Genomic DNA, 13,052 nt, shown 5'->3' with positions numbered 1-13,052 from the left:
CAGAGTTCAAGATATACTACAAAGCCACAGTATTCAAAACAGTATTGTACTGACACAGAAGGAGACACACAGATCAGTGGAACAGAATCCCCTGAAATAAACCCCTGCATGGTAAAGTAATTTAGGATCATGAAGGCAAAAGTACACGATGGGGAAAAGACGGTCTCTTGGTCTCTTCAACAGTGTTGTGAAAACTGTACACCTACATTCAAAAAAATGAAGCAGGACCACTTTCTTACCCCATACACAAAAATACACTCAAAATGGATTAAAGACCTAAATGTGAGCCTTGAAACCATAAAGTTCCTAGAACAAAATAGGCAGTAATCTGACATTGGCTAAAGAAACATTTTCCTATATATGTCTCCTCAGGCAAGAGAAACAAAGTAAAAACAAAGTATTAGGACTACACCAGAATAAAAAGCTTTTACACAGTGAAGGAAATCATCAACAAAACCAAAAGGAAACCTAATGAAGGGGAGAAGAGATTTGCAAGTGATATATCTGTAAGAAACAATCCGATTAAAAAATGGGCAGAGGACCTGAAGGGTTTTCGAAAAAAATTTACAGATGGACAACAGACACATGCAAAGATGATCAACATCACCGATCATCTGGGAAATGCAAATTAAAACCACCAGGAGAAATCACCTCATGCCTGCCACAGTGGCTAACATCCAAGACATAAGAAATGACAAATATTGGCAAGGAGGTGGAGAAAAAGGACCCTTGTGTACCACTGGTAGGAATGCCAACTGGTACAGCCACTGTGGAAAATATGGAGGTTCTTCAAAAAATTAAAAATAGAATAACCAAATTCCACTACTGGGTATTTACCCAGAAAACAAAAACACTAATCTTTAAAGATATATATGCACCTCCACGTTTTTTTTTGTTTTTTTAATTTTTTTCTTAATGTTTATTTTTGACAGAGAGAGCACGAGTGGGGGAGGGGCAGAGAGCGACGGAGACACAGAATCTGAAGCAGGCTCCAGGCTCCAGGCTCCGAGCTGTCAGCACAGAGCCTGACGCGGGGGCTTGAACTCACAGACTGTGAGATCATGACCTGAGCCGAAGTCGGACGCTCAACTGACTGAACCACCCAGACGCCCTATATGCACCTCCACGTTTATTGCAGCATTAATTACAAAGCCAAGATATGGAAACAACCCAAATGTCCATGGATAAATGAATGGATAAAGATGTCGTATAGATGAACAATGGAACATTACTTAGTCATAAAAAAGAATGAGATCTTGCCATTTGCAACAACATGGATGGACCTAGGGTATAATGCTAAGTGAAGTAAACCACTGAGAGAAAGACAAATACCATACAATTTCACTCATATGTTAAGAAACAAAGGATAAAAAGGGACTGGAAGGGGAAAAAAAAAGACTCAAATACAGAGAACAAACTGGTGGTTACCAGAGGGGAGGTGGGGGAAATAAAGGGGACTAAGAATACACTTATCTTGATGAGCACTGAGTAATGTATAGACTTGTTGAGTAATTATATTGTACACCTGAAACTAACAGAACACTGTATGTTAATACTTCAATAAAAATAAAATATATTGTTTCCACACAAAATCTTAACCTCAGAATTATACAATGTTTGACCTAAAAAGGACCTAAGAAATCACTCATTCTAGCTACGAGTTTACAGATGAGGAAACTGGAAACTGAGGCTTCCTATAGCCATATAAGCACTCCCGGGACAGCACCAAGACAGGAGCCCATGTCTCTTAAGTTCTAGTCCACACCAGCATTCAACCCTGGAAACACTCCAGTTTCTTCTGAGAGATAGGAACTAGAAGGGAATCCCATACTATGTGCCTGCTTCCTGCCCTGATCCACTGTAGCTGAGGGTTACAGGTGGGAAGTAGGAGGTACGTACACCCAACTTCCTCAGTCTCTAGTATTCCTCGAGTCTGCTGCCTGCATAATTAGAAGGGAACAGAAATGACCTATGAACACTGTGATTTCCTTTCATCTTTAAAACAGTTCTGTAATATGTAGAAATTGGAGGGACCAAGTTATTATAAAAGTAGTATCTGCAGGTGCTATTAAACATACTGAAATGTAATTTGCAGTAGGTTAGTTACCAACTTTCTCTTATTAAACAACTCATCAACTCATCTAGAATTAGATTTTCTTTTCCTGATTCACGTCCCTCTTTCTGATTCATTATAGAGTCTAACTGAAGTACACAAACATTTTATACATGAGAGATTCCTGGGGCAGAGAAGTAAGTTTCAAGCTGATTTAACTATCCACAGTAGTTGTAGATAATAAACAAGAATTTAAAAGCTTTATTTTATTGAAATATCCAATCATTTCCTCCTTCAAGTCTTTCCCTAGAGTTGATAAAAGTGACAAAATGAAGTCGTTTATCTTCTTTAAACACCTTGTAATGTTGATTAAATATTACAAAGGAGAAATGGGGACAGTATACAAATGAAAACATTTGAATCACCATAAAAATATTCTGTGTATTTCCTCTATTATTCTACCTGAAAGCCATTCCCTCTCATTCTTTCGGTAACATAATAGAAAAAAGAGCAACAACAAGGACTCCAAAATAGTCTCTGAAGTCTAGAACTTTTTTAAAGAAAGAATTAAGCGAAAGCACACATCTTATCGACTGCAGTACGCGGTTGAAGACAGTGCCCAGGCACTAGACTAGCAAGCAGGATGGAGGAAAACTAAGACACTTTACACTTTTATTCCTTTCAAGTTAAAGGAATAACTCAAAGAGTTCTTTCAAACAGTGGCCTTCCACTGAAACACTAAAAAGAGGCACAAAATGGAGATCTCAAAACAGGAACAGTATCAAAACTAACGTGACTATTAATATTCTTTCAAATCACCAAAATCTTAGATATTAGCGTGCGAAAGTAAACATCCATAATCAAGAAGATAAAATTGGGAACAAAATATAGAAGGGTATGGAATGTATATAATTATTGATGACTTAGTCATCATCATTATAAAATAAAATGTAAAATTAATTCTACATACAATAAAGTATTTTATGTTTCCTTCAAAATAGTGTTAACAACTTTCAACATTTCAATAATTAAACATTTTCTATGTGGGTCAATTTTGTGAAACGATAGTTTTTTTCTCCAAGATGCTGAATAGTCGAGCCTATTACTTCACTGACTTCCCAAGCATATACAGTGTAACATACAACCTTTTATAAACTGAACTAACCATCTAACAGCTACTGAGTGCCATTCACCAAGGATTACAGGATTACAACAACAATCAGGAGTACTATTTATGTACTATTTTCCTATTCAGTTGTCAAATCTATTTAAAAAACAAACAACCTGTTAACAAAGGAAAAAAGGTTTCCTACCTCTATTTCAGAAGCCGACATGTACACAGCCAGAGTAACCAAAGATAATACTAATATAATGTATGGAAAGGCATAATCTGAAAAACAAACATGGGTATTATATTGAAAATTAAATATTTTGAATAAAATATCAAAAAAATTCAAACAGTATAATTCTCCCCATAGTTGAAAACTTTCTCAACCAGTCCCATGAGAGACTTAAGCCCTAATGCCCTAAAAGGGGTCAGCAAACTTTCTGAAAACAGCCAGAGAGTAAATATGTTTGGCTTTGCGGACCATATAGTATCTGTCTCAATCACCCAAGTCTCTGTTACAGTGGGAAGCAGCCAGACAATACATAAATGAATGGGTGTGGCTATGTTCCAATAAAACTTTATAAACAACAAAACCCAAACTTCATATAATTTTAACATGTTAAGAATTAACTACTTTTTTTCCCGTACCATTTAAAAATGCAAAACTTGGGGCATCTGGGTGGCTCAGTCAGTTAGGCGTCCAACTCTTGATTTCAGCTCAGGTCATGATCTCACAAAGTGAATGGTGAGATAGAGCCCCTTGTCTGCACTGACAGCACAGAGCCTGCTTGGGAATTCTCTCTCTCCCTTTCTCTGCCCCTCTCCCCACCCCTCAAAATAAATAAAACATTAAAAAAATGTAAAACAATCCTTGGCCTAGCTTTGAAGACCTGTGCCTTAAGGCATCCACTGAATGTAAAGAATTAACTTCCATCTATGCATCTAGAATGATACTAGTATGTACCAAACTTGACTTGGGAGGATTGAGAAAATACTCAAATAATTTTGTTTCATGATCCAGGTAGAGGACTTTGGTTGAGAAATGCTAAATGTAACAGTTATTCAGTTTTAATTACTTTTTAGAAAAGTTCATGTATCAACAAACCTTAAAGGATAAACGGATCATCCAATATTCTTTTTCTTTTTTTTTAATGTTTATTTTTGAGACAGAGAGACAGAGCATGAGCAGCGCGGAGGGGCAGAGAGAGAGAGAGAGAGGTAGACACAGAATCAGAAGCTAGCTCCAGGCTCCAAGCTGTCAGTACAGAGCCCGACCCGACACGGGGCTTGAACTCACAAATTGTAAGATCATGACCTGAGCTAAAGTCAGACACTTAACCAACTGAGCCACCCAGGTGCCCCTCCAATATTCTTTATGTCAAAAATCTAGCTATTTCTACTTGAAGCAAATTTTTTTTCTTACAAAATACTATCTTTCTCTTAAAATGTTTTCAACTTACAGCACACTAAAATGAGCAAATTGAGAAAAAGAAATCTTGAATTATTTTTCATATAATTATTTTAAAACAACTTCAATTTATGAAACCACTTATCATTTTACATTGCAATGGAACCCGTCTAGAAGAATTTCAAATGTTAATTCAGAATGCAGAAGGCAGAAACTCGGAATTATCTATACAGGCCTGATTCCAACTTACTAAATAAGTACCTTTTTGACATTTAGAATATTTTATAGACAGTGATAAGCATCCTCAACAAACAATTCATTTATAAATATTTATAAATAGCTAAACAATGTTGATAGCGATACAAATTTAAGACAGAGTAGTAAAAAGCCATCTAAGGTAAGAGGAAATTTCTAACAAGGCCTAAATTTGTGGGGAGTGGAGGGTGGTCTTGGGCTCAGGCATGGTTCTTACTCTAGGATATAAAATAATTTAAGATTTTGAGCAACTAGGCTGGGGGATGGGGGTGCCGAGAATCTACATTTTAGTTCCCCTGGTAGTTCAGATACAGATCACGCTTAAAAACGGGCTTCAATAATATTTCTAAGTAGGTAAAAGTTTGTCACAGGCCTCTAATAATTCCAGTGCCTCTCTCCCTAAACCCAAGTATCTCTTAAGCTACCTACCAGAGGATGCTTGCTGCTCTACTTTGCTCAGACTTCTGTTTCTCCTTGTTATGAACAGAAAGTTTGTGTCCCCCCCAAATTCTCCTGTTGAAATCCTAACTCGCAACGTGAGGGTAGAGGTGGGGCCTTTGGGAGGTGATGGGGACATGAGGGCAGAGCTCTCGTGAATGGAATTAGTGCCCTCAAAACAGAGACCCCAGAGAGCTCCCTCCCCTCCTGCCACGGAGGACACAGTGGGCTCTTACCCAGACACCAAATCTGCTGGTGCCTTGCTCTTGGACTTCCCATTCTCCAGAACGAGGAGAAAGTTTCTGTCATTTGCAAGCCACCTATAGTATTGTAACAGCCGTCTGAGACGACTGAGACACCCCCACAAAAAATTATCTATCTTTTCATTATCATAAAATTATGACTTCGTATAATGTCCTCTGTGACTAATCTCAGGAGCCTTCATGAATTTATATTTAGTGCAAGTGAACACTGACTCCTCTATCCTCACAATGAATGTGTTTTGAGCAGGGGCTTGTTAACAAAATGATCAGACACTCACTGTGAGAAAAAGCATTTTTCTTTAAAAAAAAAAAAATTAATGTTTATCTTTGAGAGAGAAAGAGACAGACTGTGAGTGGCAGAAGGGCAGAGATAGAGACACAGAATCTGAGGGAGGCCCCAGGCTGTCAGCACAGAGCCCCACATGGGGCTCAAACCCATGAACCGTGAGATCATGAGCTGAGCTGAAATCCAATGCTCGACCAACTGAGCCACCAGGTGCCCCAGAAAAGGCATTTTTCAATGTAGGCAGGTACAGTATATGAAGCAATGGTGCCTGGCAGTCTCCTTGGGCTAACTTCCCAAACCCTGGCCGACTTTCCACAGCTTTTTCCCCTTTTGTCCTCGTATAACCAAGAGGTCCTACACAATAGCACTATACATAGGTTAGGACACAGGGATTTGAAGGCTGACAATTCTTAAATCTTTCTCTCCTAGACAGCTCTCCCAAGTACCAGACTAGTATAATTACCTGTACTCTTGTGAATATTCCATGAATACCTACAACTGAATTCACTTCTCATCAACATATCTAATTTGCTTTTTCTAATATTCACTGTTGCTCTATTCACCAGTTACTAAGTCAGAAAGCTACTCTATGGGGGCACCTGGGTGGCTCAGTCAGTTGAGTGTCTGACTCTTGATTTTAGCTCAGGTCATGATCCCAGGGTCGTGGGATCAAGCCCTGTGTTGGGCTCTGCTGAACATGAGCCTGCTTAAGATTCTATCTCTCTCCCTCTGCCCCTCTCCCCAACTTGTGCACTCAAAAAAAAAAAAAAAAAGCTATCTATCATATTCTCCTCACGCTCTGTCACCCCTATGTTTAATCAGTTACGTAATCTAGTTAAATCTATCTTTAAAGCAGCTCTCCATTCCCAGTGTTTCTCTGTGTTAGGTCAGACAGACTTGGCTAGCTGCAATAACCTCTTCACTGATCCCCCAGGTTCTCTTCCCCTACCAATCCATCCTCCACACTGTTACCAAGTTCTCTTTCCAAAATGCAAACCTAGGCATGTCACTCTTCTGCCTAAAATCCTTAAAGAGTAGGACCCTATTCTCTAGAGCAAGAATAGTGACCTCAAACCCCTATAGAGGCCAGCCAGGCAAGTAAACAACTGAAGTGGGCCAAAACTAAAACAGGGAATGGTAAGAGCTAGAAGGAAATATACATTTTCAAATACTATGCAGGCCCAATGGAAACAAAAGATCTGTAACTAGAATATGAGGGATAATAGACCCCTGACTAATCTCCAATTTCCTCTTCCCTTGGCCATACCTTCACAGTGCCTTCCTCATCTTGAGCCAAATTCATCACCAAGCTACATAGTGATGCCCAGTCTTGCCTAGTTCTTTTAGGCCAGAAGCCTTGCCCTCTGTACCCTGGTGGGCTCCACAGAGAAGGTGGTATCTAACATCCCTGCAACATTCAATGTCACATATTCAGGTTAAGTGCTATACTGTGTTCTCTCAGCTACTTCTAGCTTTCCTAGTAGTATGTCAGTTCTTTAGCACCAACTTGTTATTCTTCTTTTGAGTCACAGTTCAGTCTAAATAGTTGCTGAATAAATGAATAGCTATACTAAAGAGTATACTGAGGATTCTTTTACCGTACCCAAAAGGATTTCATAAAGGAACTCAGAAACCAAAGACGTAACTTAATAAGTAGTACATACTAGTGTGTGTGTATAAAATCAACAGTAATTTCCATGTATTATATACAAAAACCAGTTCTTTTTAATTTATACTCAGGTTTTTAAAGTATTCCTACTGAGGTTATAAGCCTCAGATACAAAGTATTCTCTAAATAGAAATCAGCTTTGATTAGCTTGATAATATCTATTCTAAGAAACCCATTTTTATTTTTTTATAAGACTTATTATATGTTTTAGCAAAAATACATTATTTTCAGGGATTATAAAAGCTATTTTAAAGAAAAAGATACAAAATTATGCTTAGAGAAAACACTGTTTATCACATATAAAAATTAACATATTTCACTGACTTGACCCATCAAACTTACATAAAAGGCCTCCGCCAACTGCCTGAAGCACAGTTAAAATCGGGAAGAAGTAAAGTGCAGCATAAATACTTTTAAATCGATCAGACTTTCCTAAGCCACAGGCGATCTTCTTTACCAGAAGGGGTCGGAGCAGCATCATCAATACCAGGCAGAATGCATAATAGATGAATACGATGGTGTATCTGTGAAATAAAACACGGAATCGTGACACCAAAAATGTATCTATTACTGATCAATTTAAAATCGAAGATGCTAAAAAAGGTTTAAAAAGTGCGTTAAGTCAACCTATTGAATATTCAGACTAGGGGAGGGTTGGCCAAAAAAAAAAACCCTAGGGGAGGGTTGCTGCTTCCTTTCCAATGGGCAGTTTAGAAACATGGATCAAAAATTCCAAAAATGTTTACACTCTGTGATTCAGCACTTTTACTTGCAGAAACTCATCCAAGGAAAACAATCAGGGACTGTTCACAAACTTTACAAACAAGGATTTTTATTGAATCACGTAATAAGGAAAATTCAGGAAGAAAATACATACTCAACATTAGGAAATTAAATTTTAAAGTACATTCATGTTGGAATAGCACGTGGCCATTAAAAATCAGGTTATGGAAGAAATACTAAGGACAAAAGCAACTGTGCCTAAAACATGAAGTGACAAGAAAAGGTTACAAAAACCATGTGTATAGTTTCACCTTAATATCCTTTAAAAAAACATATACACATATTCAGAATGAAACTGGAAAGACAACTTTTTTAACAGCCGTCATCTGAAGAAACGGAACTACATATTATTTTACTTTTGTATGCTTTTTCTGTTTTTCAAATGTATTACAATGTAGTTTTATATCAAGAAAAACGTAAAAATATCTCTCTATATCACCAGGCCATAGTTTGTAGCTCTTCATTTTGAATAATGGGATTTCTATGCACATAGTTCTAACCTCCTGTTCGTGAAGACTTTCAGATCATTTTTTACTATCTGAATACCCAAACCCCTCCCTACGCAGGGGCGAGTCACAGGAAGCACAGGAGCCTTCAGAACACAGACCACAAGCCTCCTCTCCACACAGCATAATCATACTGCATCCCTGTGCTCCCATGACAGCTTTTAGGTTCAGCCCAGCCGCCCTAATTGCAACACATTATTATATGACCTCCTTAGATGAGGAATTTTGTCTTGTTAGGCTACACCCTACCAACACATCAAAACAAAATAAAATCTGTCTATTCCTGCAACTTGTAGTTCCTTAAAAGTGCCAAAAAGACGATTATTTTAATCAGAAGAAAACTACCATGAGTCACTCTCCTAATGAACCAGGAAACCAGTCTCTGGAAGCAGACACCTGTATCCCACCCCGTATCCCACTCCCTACCTTCCACCTGCCCCCACCCCACCTTCAGCCATGCCTCCTACATATGGGGATAGGATAAATCTGACAAGCTAATTTCTGTTACAACAGTATTTATTGCTCATTTTCAGTAACTCATAAATAAGGTTTTAGCAATGTAAACATTTTTTACAGTAAGTTTCTAATAATAGAAATTTGCATGCTTTTCCATGTCTCATCTAATCAAGTTCCTCTCAAAACTAACTATCAGTAAAGTATCTGGGCATTTTTCAGTTTGTACGGAACTAGCTTGTATATACCACCAATGGAGAAAACAGCCTCCATTAGTCAATGTAACAGTGTTCCAAAAGGTTTCTGATAATTTTGTAACGTTTTGTTGACTCACAAAAGAAAAAAAATTACTATAACTTTTGGTAGTCCTGCAGCTTTTTTTTTAATTTTTCAGTAATCTCCACACCCAACGTGGGGCTTGAACTCACAACCCTGAGATCAAGAGTCGCATGCTCTTCTGACTGACACAGCCAGGAGCCCCGGGTAGTCCTGCTGCTTTTTGAAATGTTCAGCCCCAGTCTGGTCATATAGCTACATTTAAATGCCTATGTGAAGTAAAAAATATGTATAAACCCAATGTTAATATTATAAAATCTTCTTGTAATTTCAAAAACCACTGTTTTGTATGATTGATACAAGAACACAGACAGGCCACTGCACAGTGACTATTGGTAAAGCTACTGAGAAAAAGAATCTACTTAATTCAAAGATGGTGAACAGATGGAAAATGTCATAATCAGTGAAGTTGTGTGAGGATGTGGCTATTAAGGCTGCAGAATGAGGGCCAAGAGCACCTATTTGCCATTTCTATTTGACTCTCCTACTATGTGCTTTACAGATATAAAAAACACTATATATGTGACCAGCAGTAAATGAGTCTGATTTTGTTTTAAATAAGATGGTTATATGTATATCTGATGCACTTATTAAGCTTTCTAAAGAGCAGGTTAAGTTCTGCAGTCCCCAGGAGAGTATATGAGAAGAGATGAATCAAAGCTGAGAGTTACAGCTCTATGAAAGCAACAAAGAACACATTATCAGTGTTTTATATGCAGTCTTATATATTAATTACATGTACATAAAGAGACAGAGACAGTATATATACAAGAAATAAATAATTTATAGGACTTAACGGTAGGCAGGTGGAAAGATTTTCTTATCCCTGTATCTAGAACTTATGTTTTTTTAATGACCTTTTCCACACATGTGCATGGCTATTTTTCACACTTAGTACTCTTAAGAACCTACACAAAAAGGACTATTTTCTTGAGCATATTATGTAACGGTAACTTGCTACAACTATGAGAATATAAACACCAGACTGTCATATTAGAGCTTTACCACGAAAAACACATCAAAATGAACACAAAGAGAAATTCTAAAAGTGAAGTAGTCTGGGCTAATACAGTCTTCTGAATTTGGTATTTTTAAAACAAAATATTCTCACGGAAATTACAAACATCTGTTTCAGAAAAAAAAACAAGGAACATTAACTCCGGCACTCTCCTAATGCCGGCTACTATTTTATTAAGTGCTTCCTGTACGTAAGGCACTGCACGTGGTATCTGATACGTGTAGATTTATTTAATCCTCCCAATCACCTTATAACATTATTCCCATTTCTAGCAATGGGAAAACTGAGGTTACAAGAGGCTCTTAACATGGTCACGTTACCACAGCAGCTCGGGATTCACACTCAAGCCTGTTTTTAGCTCCGGAACCCATACTCTTTCCTCTATGTCAGATATTGCTTCTCTGCTGCATATCCTAAAGGTCTTCCTAAGAATTCTTTTTAAAGAAACATCTATGGCTTATTTTAGAAATGGTTTACACACTTCAACACCAACTACAAAAATACTTTGACTTGTATTATACTAAGATGTATTTCTGTTTCCTTCTATCAGACTATGTATCCCTAAGAGAAGAAAATCATTTCTGTATATCTCCCCCAGTGCCTAGAAGCCATTTTTCGATGCTCAATCTGTTGAACTGAATACAATCTATAATTATCATTTTTAAAATGATCTTAAGTCTATATAAATACTCACAGTGGGTAGACAGCTTCATGAGTACAGTGCACTGTGGTAACGTAATCGGGACTTGGGTTGTAAAGCATTGTGTACCAATCAGAAAGCATCAGTACTCGACACGAACGGATATAAAGAACACCAACCGGATCGCTCACAAGTAAGGTGATAATAGCTGCCATACTGCATTCAAATAATGCAGTGATGTGCTGGAAAAGGGCACTGGAACTAATAAAACAAAAGAAGCACAATTACCAGAAAATTTTCAGTATTTAAATGCTTTTAAGAATACCCGTATGTTTCAAAATACAGATTCTAAAAGGAAATTTTAACTGATAAATCCTGAAACGAAAATATCTTCTAAACAGGTAAGAAAAGTCGAACACGAGAACCACTTGAGGAGAATTTAACCTTCTTTACTAAAAAGAAATCATCATCTCAGATAACACTGTGCCAGGATTATCTAAATGTATATAGAAAAGCAGAAATTAGATCTTTCTTTATATTCAGTATATTGCCAAACTATTATTAAAAATGTCTTAGTTATCTATGCATCATTTTAAATTATCTTAAATATAAAAAGCACACAAAAGATTATATATAATATATATTAGTTATAAAGTATAATAAACATTATAAGCTCATAATTTAACCCAGTAATTAGAACATTAACAGCTTCTATTTACCTCTGTTCCTTCCCCATTTCCCACTCCTGGCTCTCCCCCAAGAGGTAACCATCATACTAAATTCTCTTTATCACTTTTTTTGAAGTTTTTATTCCAACTAGATTATGCTTCAAAACCACTCTGTCTAGTTTTGCTTATTTTTAAATACTACAAAGTGATATGTCTTTTGAGGTGTTTTTTTTCCATTCAGAATAACATTTCCAAGATTCACCCATGGCATTGCTTATAGATGTTCAGTCATTTTACTTTTTTTAACGTTTATTTTTTAGAGAGAGAGAGAGAGTGTGTGAGTGGGGTAGGAGCTGAGAGACAGAGAGAGACACAGAATTTGAAACAGGCTCCAGGCTCTGAGCTGTGAGCACAGAGCCCAACGTGGGGGACTCAAACTTGGGAACAGTGAGATCATGACCAAGGCTGAACTCGGACACTCAACCGACTGAGCCACCCAGGTGCCCCTGAAGTTCAGTCATTTTCACTGCTTTACGCATTTTCACTACTATGCACATTCCACTGTTCATCCATTTGTTTTAGTCAAATATGTTGCAAATGTCTTCCTCTCAGTTTAGGAGCTGAATTTTCACTCTACTGTGGAATCTTCACGAACAGATGTTCTAAATTTTGATGTAATTGGCTTTAATAATTTTTAACATTCTGGTTAGCATTTTCATGTTCTGAGAAATCCTCACTCTGAGAAAAATGATCCTATACTTTCTTCTAAAAGTTTGAAGGTTTTGCTTTCACATTTAAATCTGTGACTCACCTAGAATAGATTTCTGTATTATAGATAGATAGATAGATAGATAGATTAGATTTTCCCACTTGGATATCCAATGGTCCCAGGAGTAGCCTTTTACTGAGTAGTTTACCCTACACCCCCCCCCCCCCGCCCTAACTGCCATGCCACTTCTGCCATACAAGTTTCATACGTAACTGGACTGTTTTTAGGTTCGCTATTTTGTTCCTATGGTCCATTTATCCCTGAGGCAAGAGAATATGACAGTAATTCTTGATATTACATATGTTCTTCTACTTCTTCAGTGGTCTTGGCCATTCTTGGGCTTTTGCACTTCCATATAGATTTTAGAATTAGCTTGTCAGGGACCACCATAGGAGTCCA

The 13,052-nt window shown here is 37.4% G+C and overlaps 1 protein-coding gene across 3 annotated transcripts in view; it reads right to left on the bottom strand.

Annotated features, from left to right (window-relative positions):
* Positions 1 to 13,052, bottom strand: part of JKAMP (JNK1/MAPK8 associated membrane protein) — a 29,739-nt gene that overhangs the window by 7,052 nt on the left and 9,635 nt on the right. For all 3 annotated transcript variants that reach the window (XM_015071836.3, XM_015071837.3, XM_053224503.1), the window contains exons 4-6: positions 11,271 to 11,477; positions 7,823 to 8,004; positions 3,367 to 3,443 (exon numbers count right to left, since the gene is read on the bottom strand). In XM_015071836.3, coding sequence (XP_014927322.1) covers positions 3,367 to 3,443; positions 7,823 to 8,004; positions 11,271 to 11,477 — 466 coding nt within the window. The remainder of the gene's footprint in view (positions 1 to 3,366; positions 3,444 to 7,822; positions 8,005 to 11,270; positions 11,478 to 13,052) is intronic.

The sequence above is a fragment of the Acinonyx jubatus genome, chromosome B3 (assembly GCF_027475565.1).
Source record: "Acinonyx jubatus isolate Ajub_Pintada_27869175 chromosome B3, VMU_Ajub_asm_v1.0, whole genome shotgun sequence".
NCBI classification, from domain to species: domain Eukaryota; kingdom Metazoa; phylum Chordata; class Mammalia; order Carnivora; family Felidae; genus Acinonyx; species Acinonyx jubatus.
Note: the sequence above shows the minus strand (reverse complement) of the source record. Positions and strands in the feature narration are given on the sequence as shown.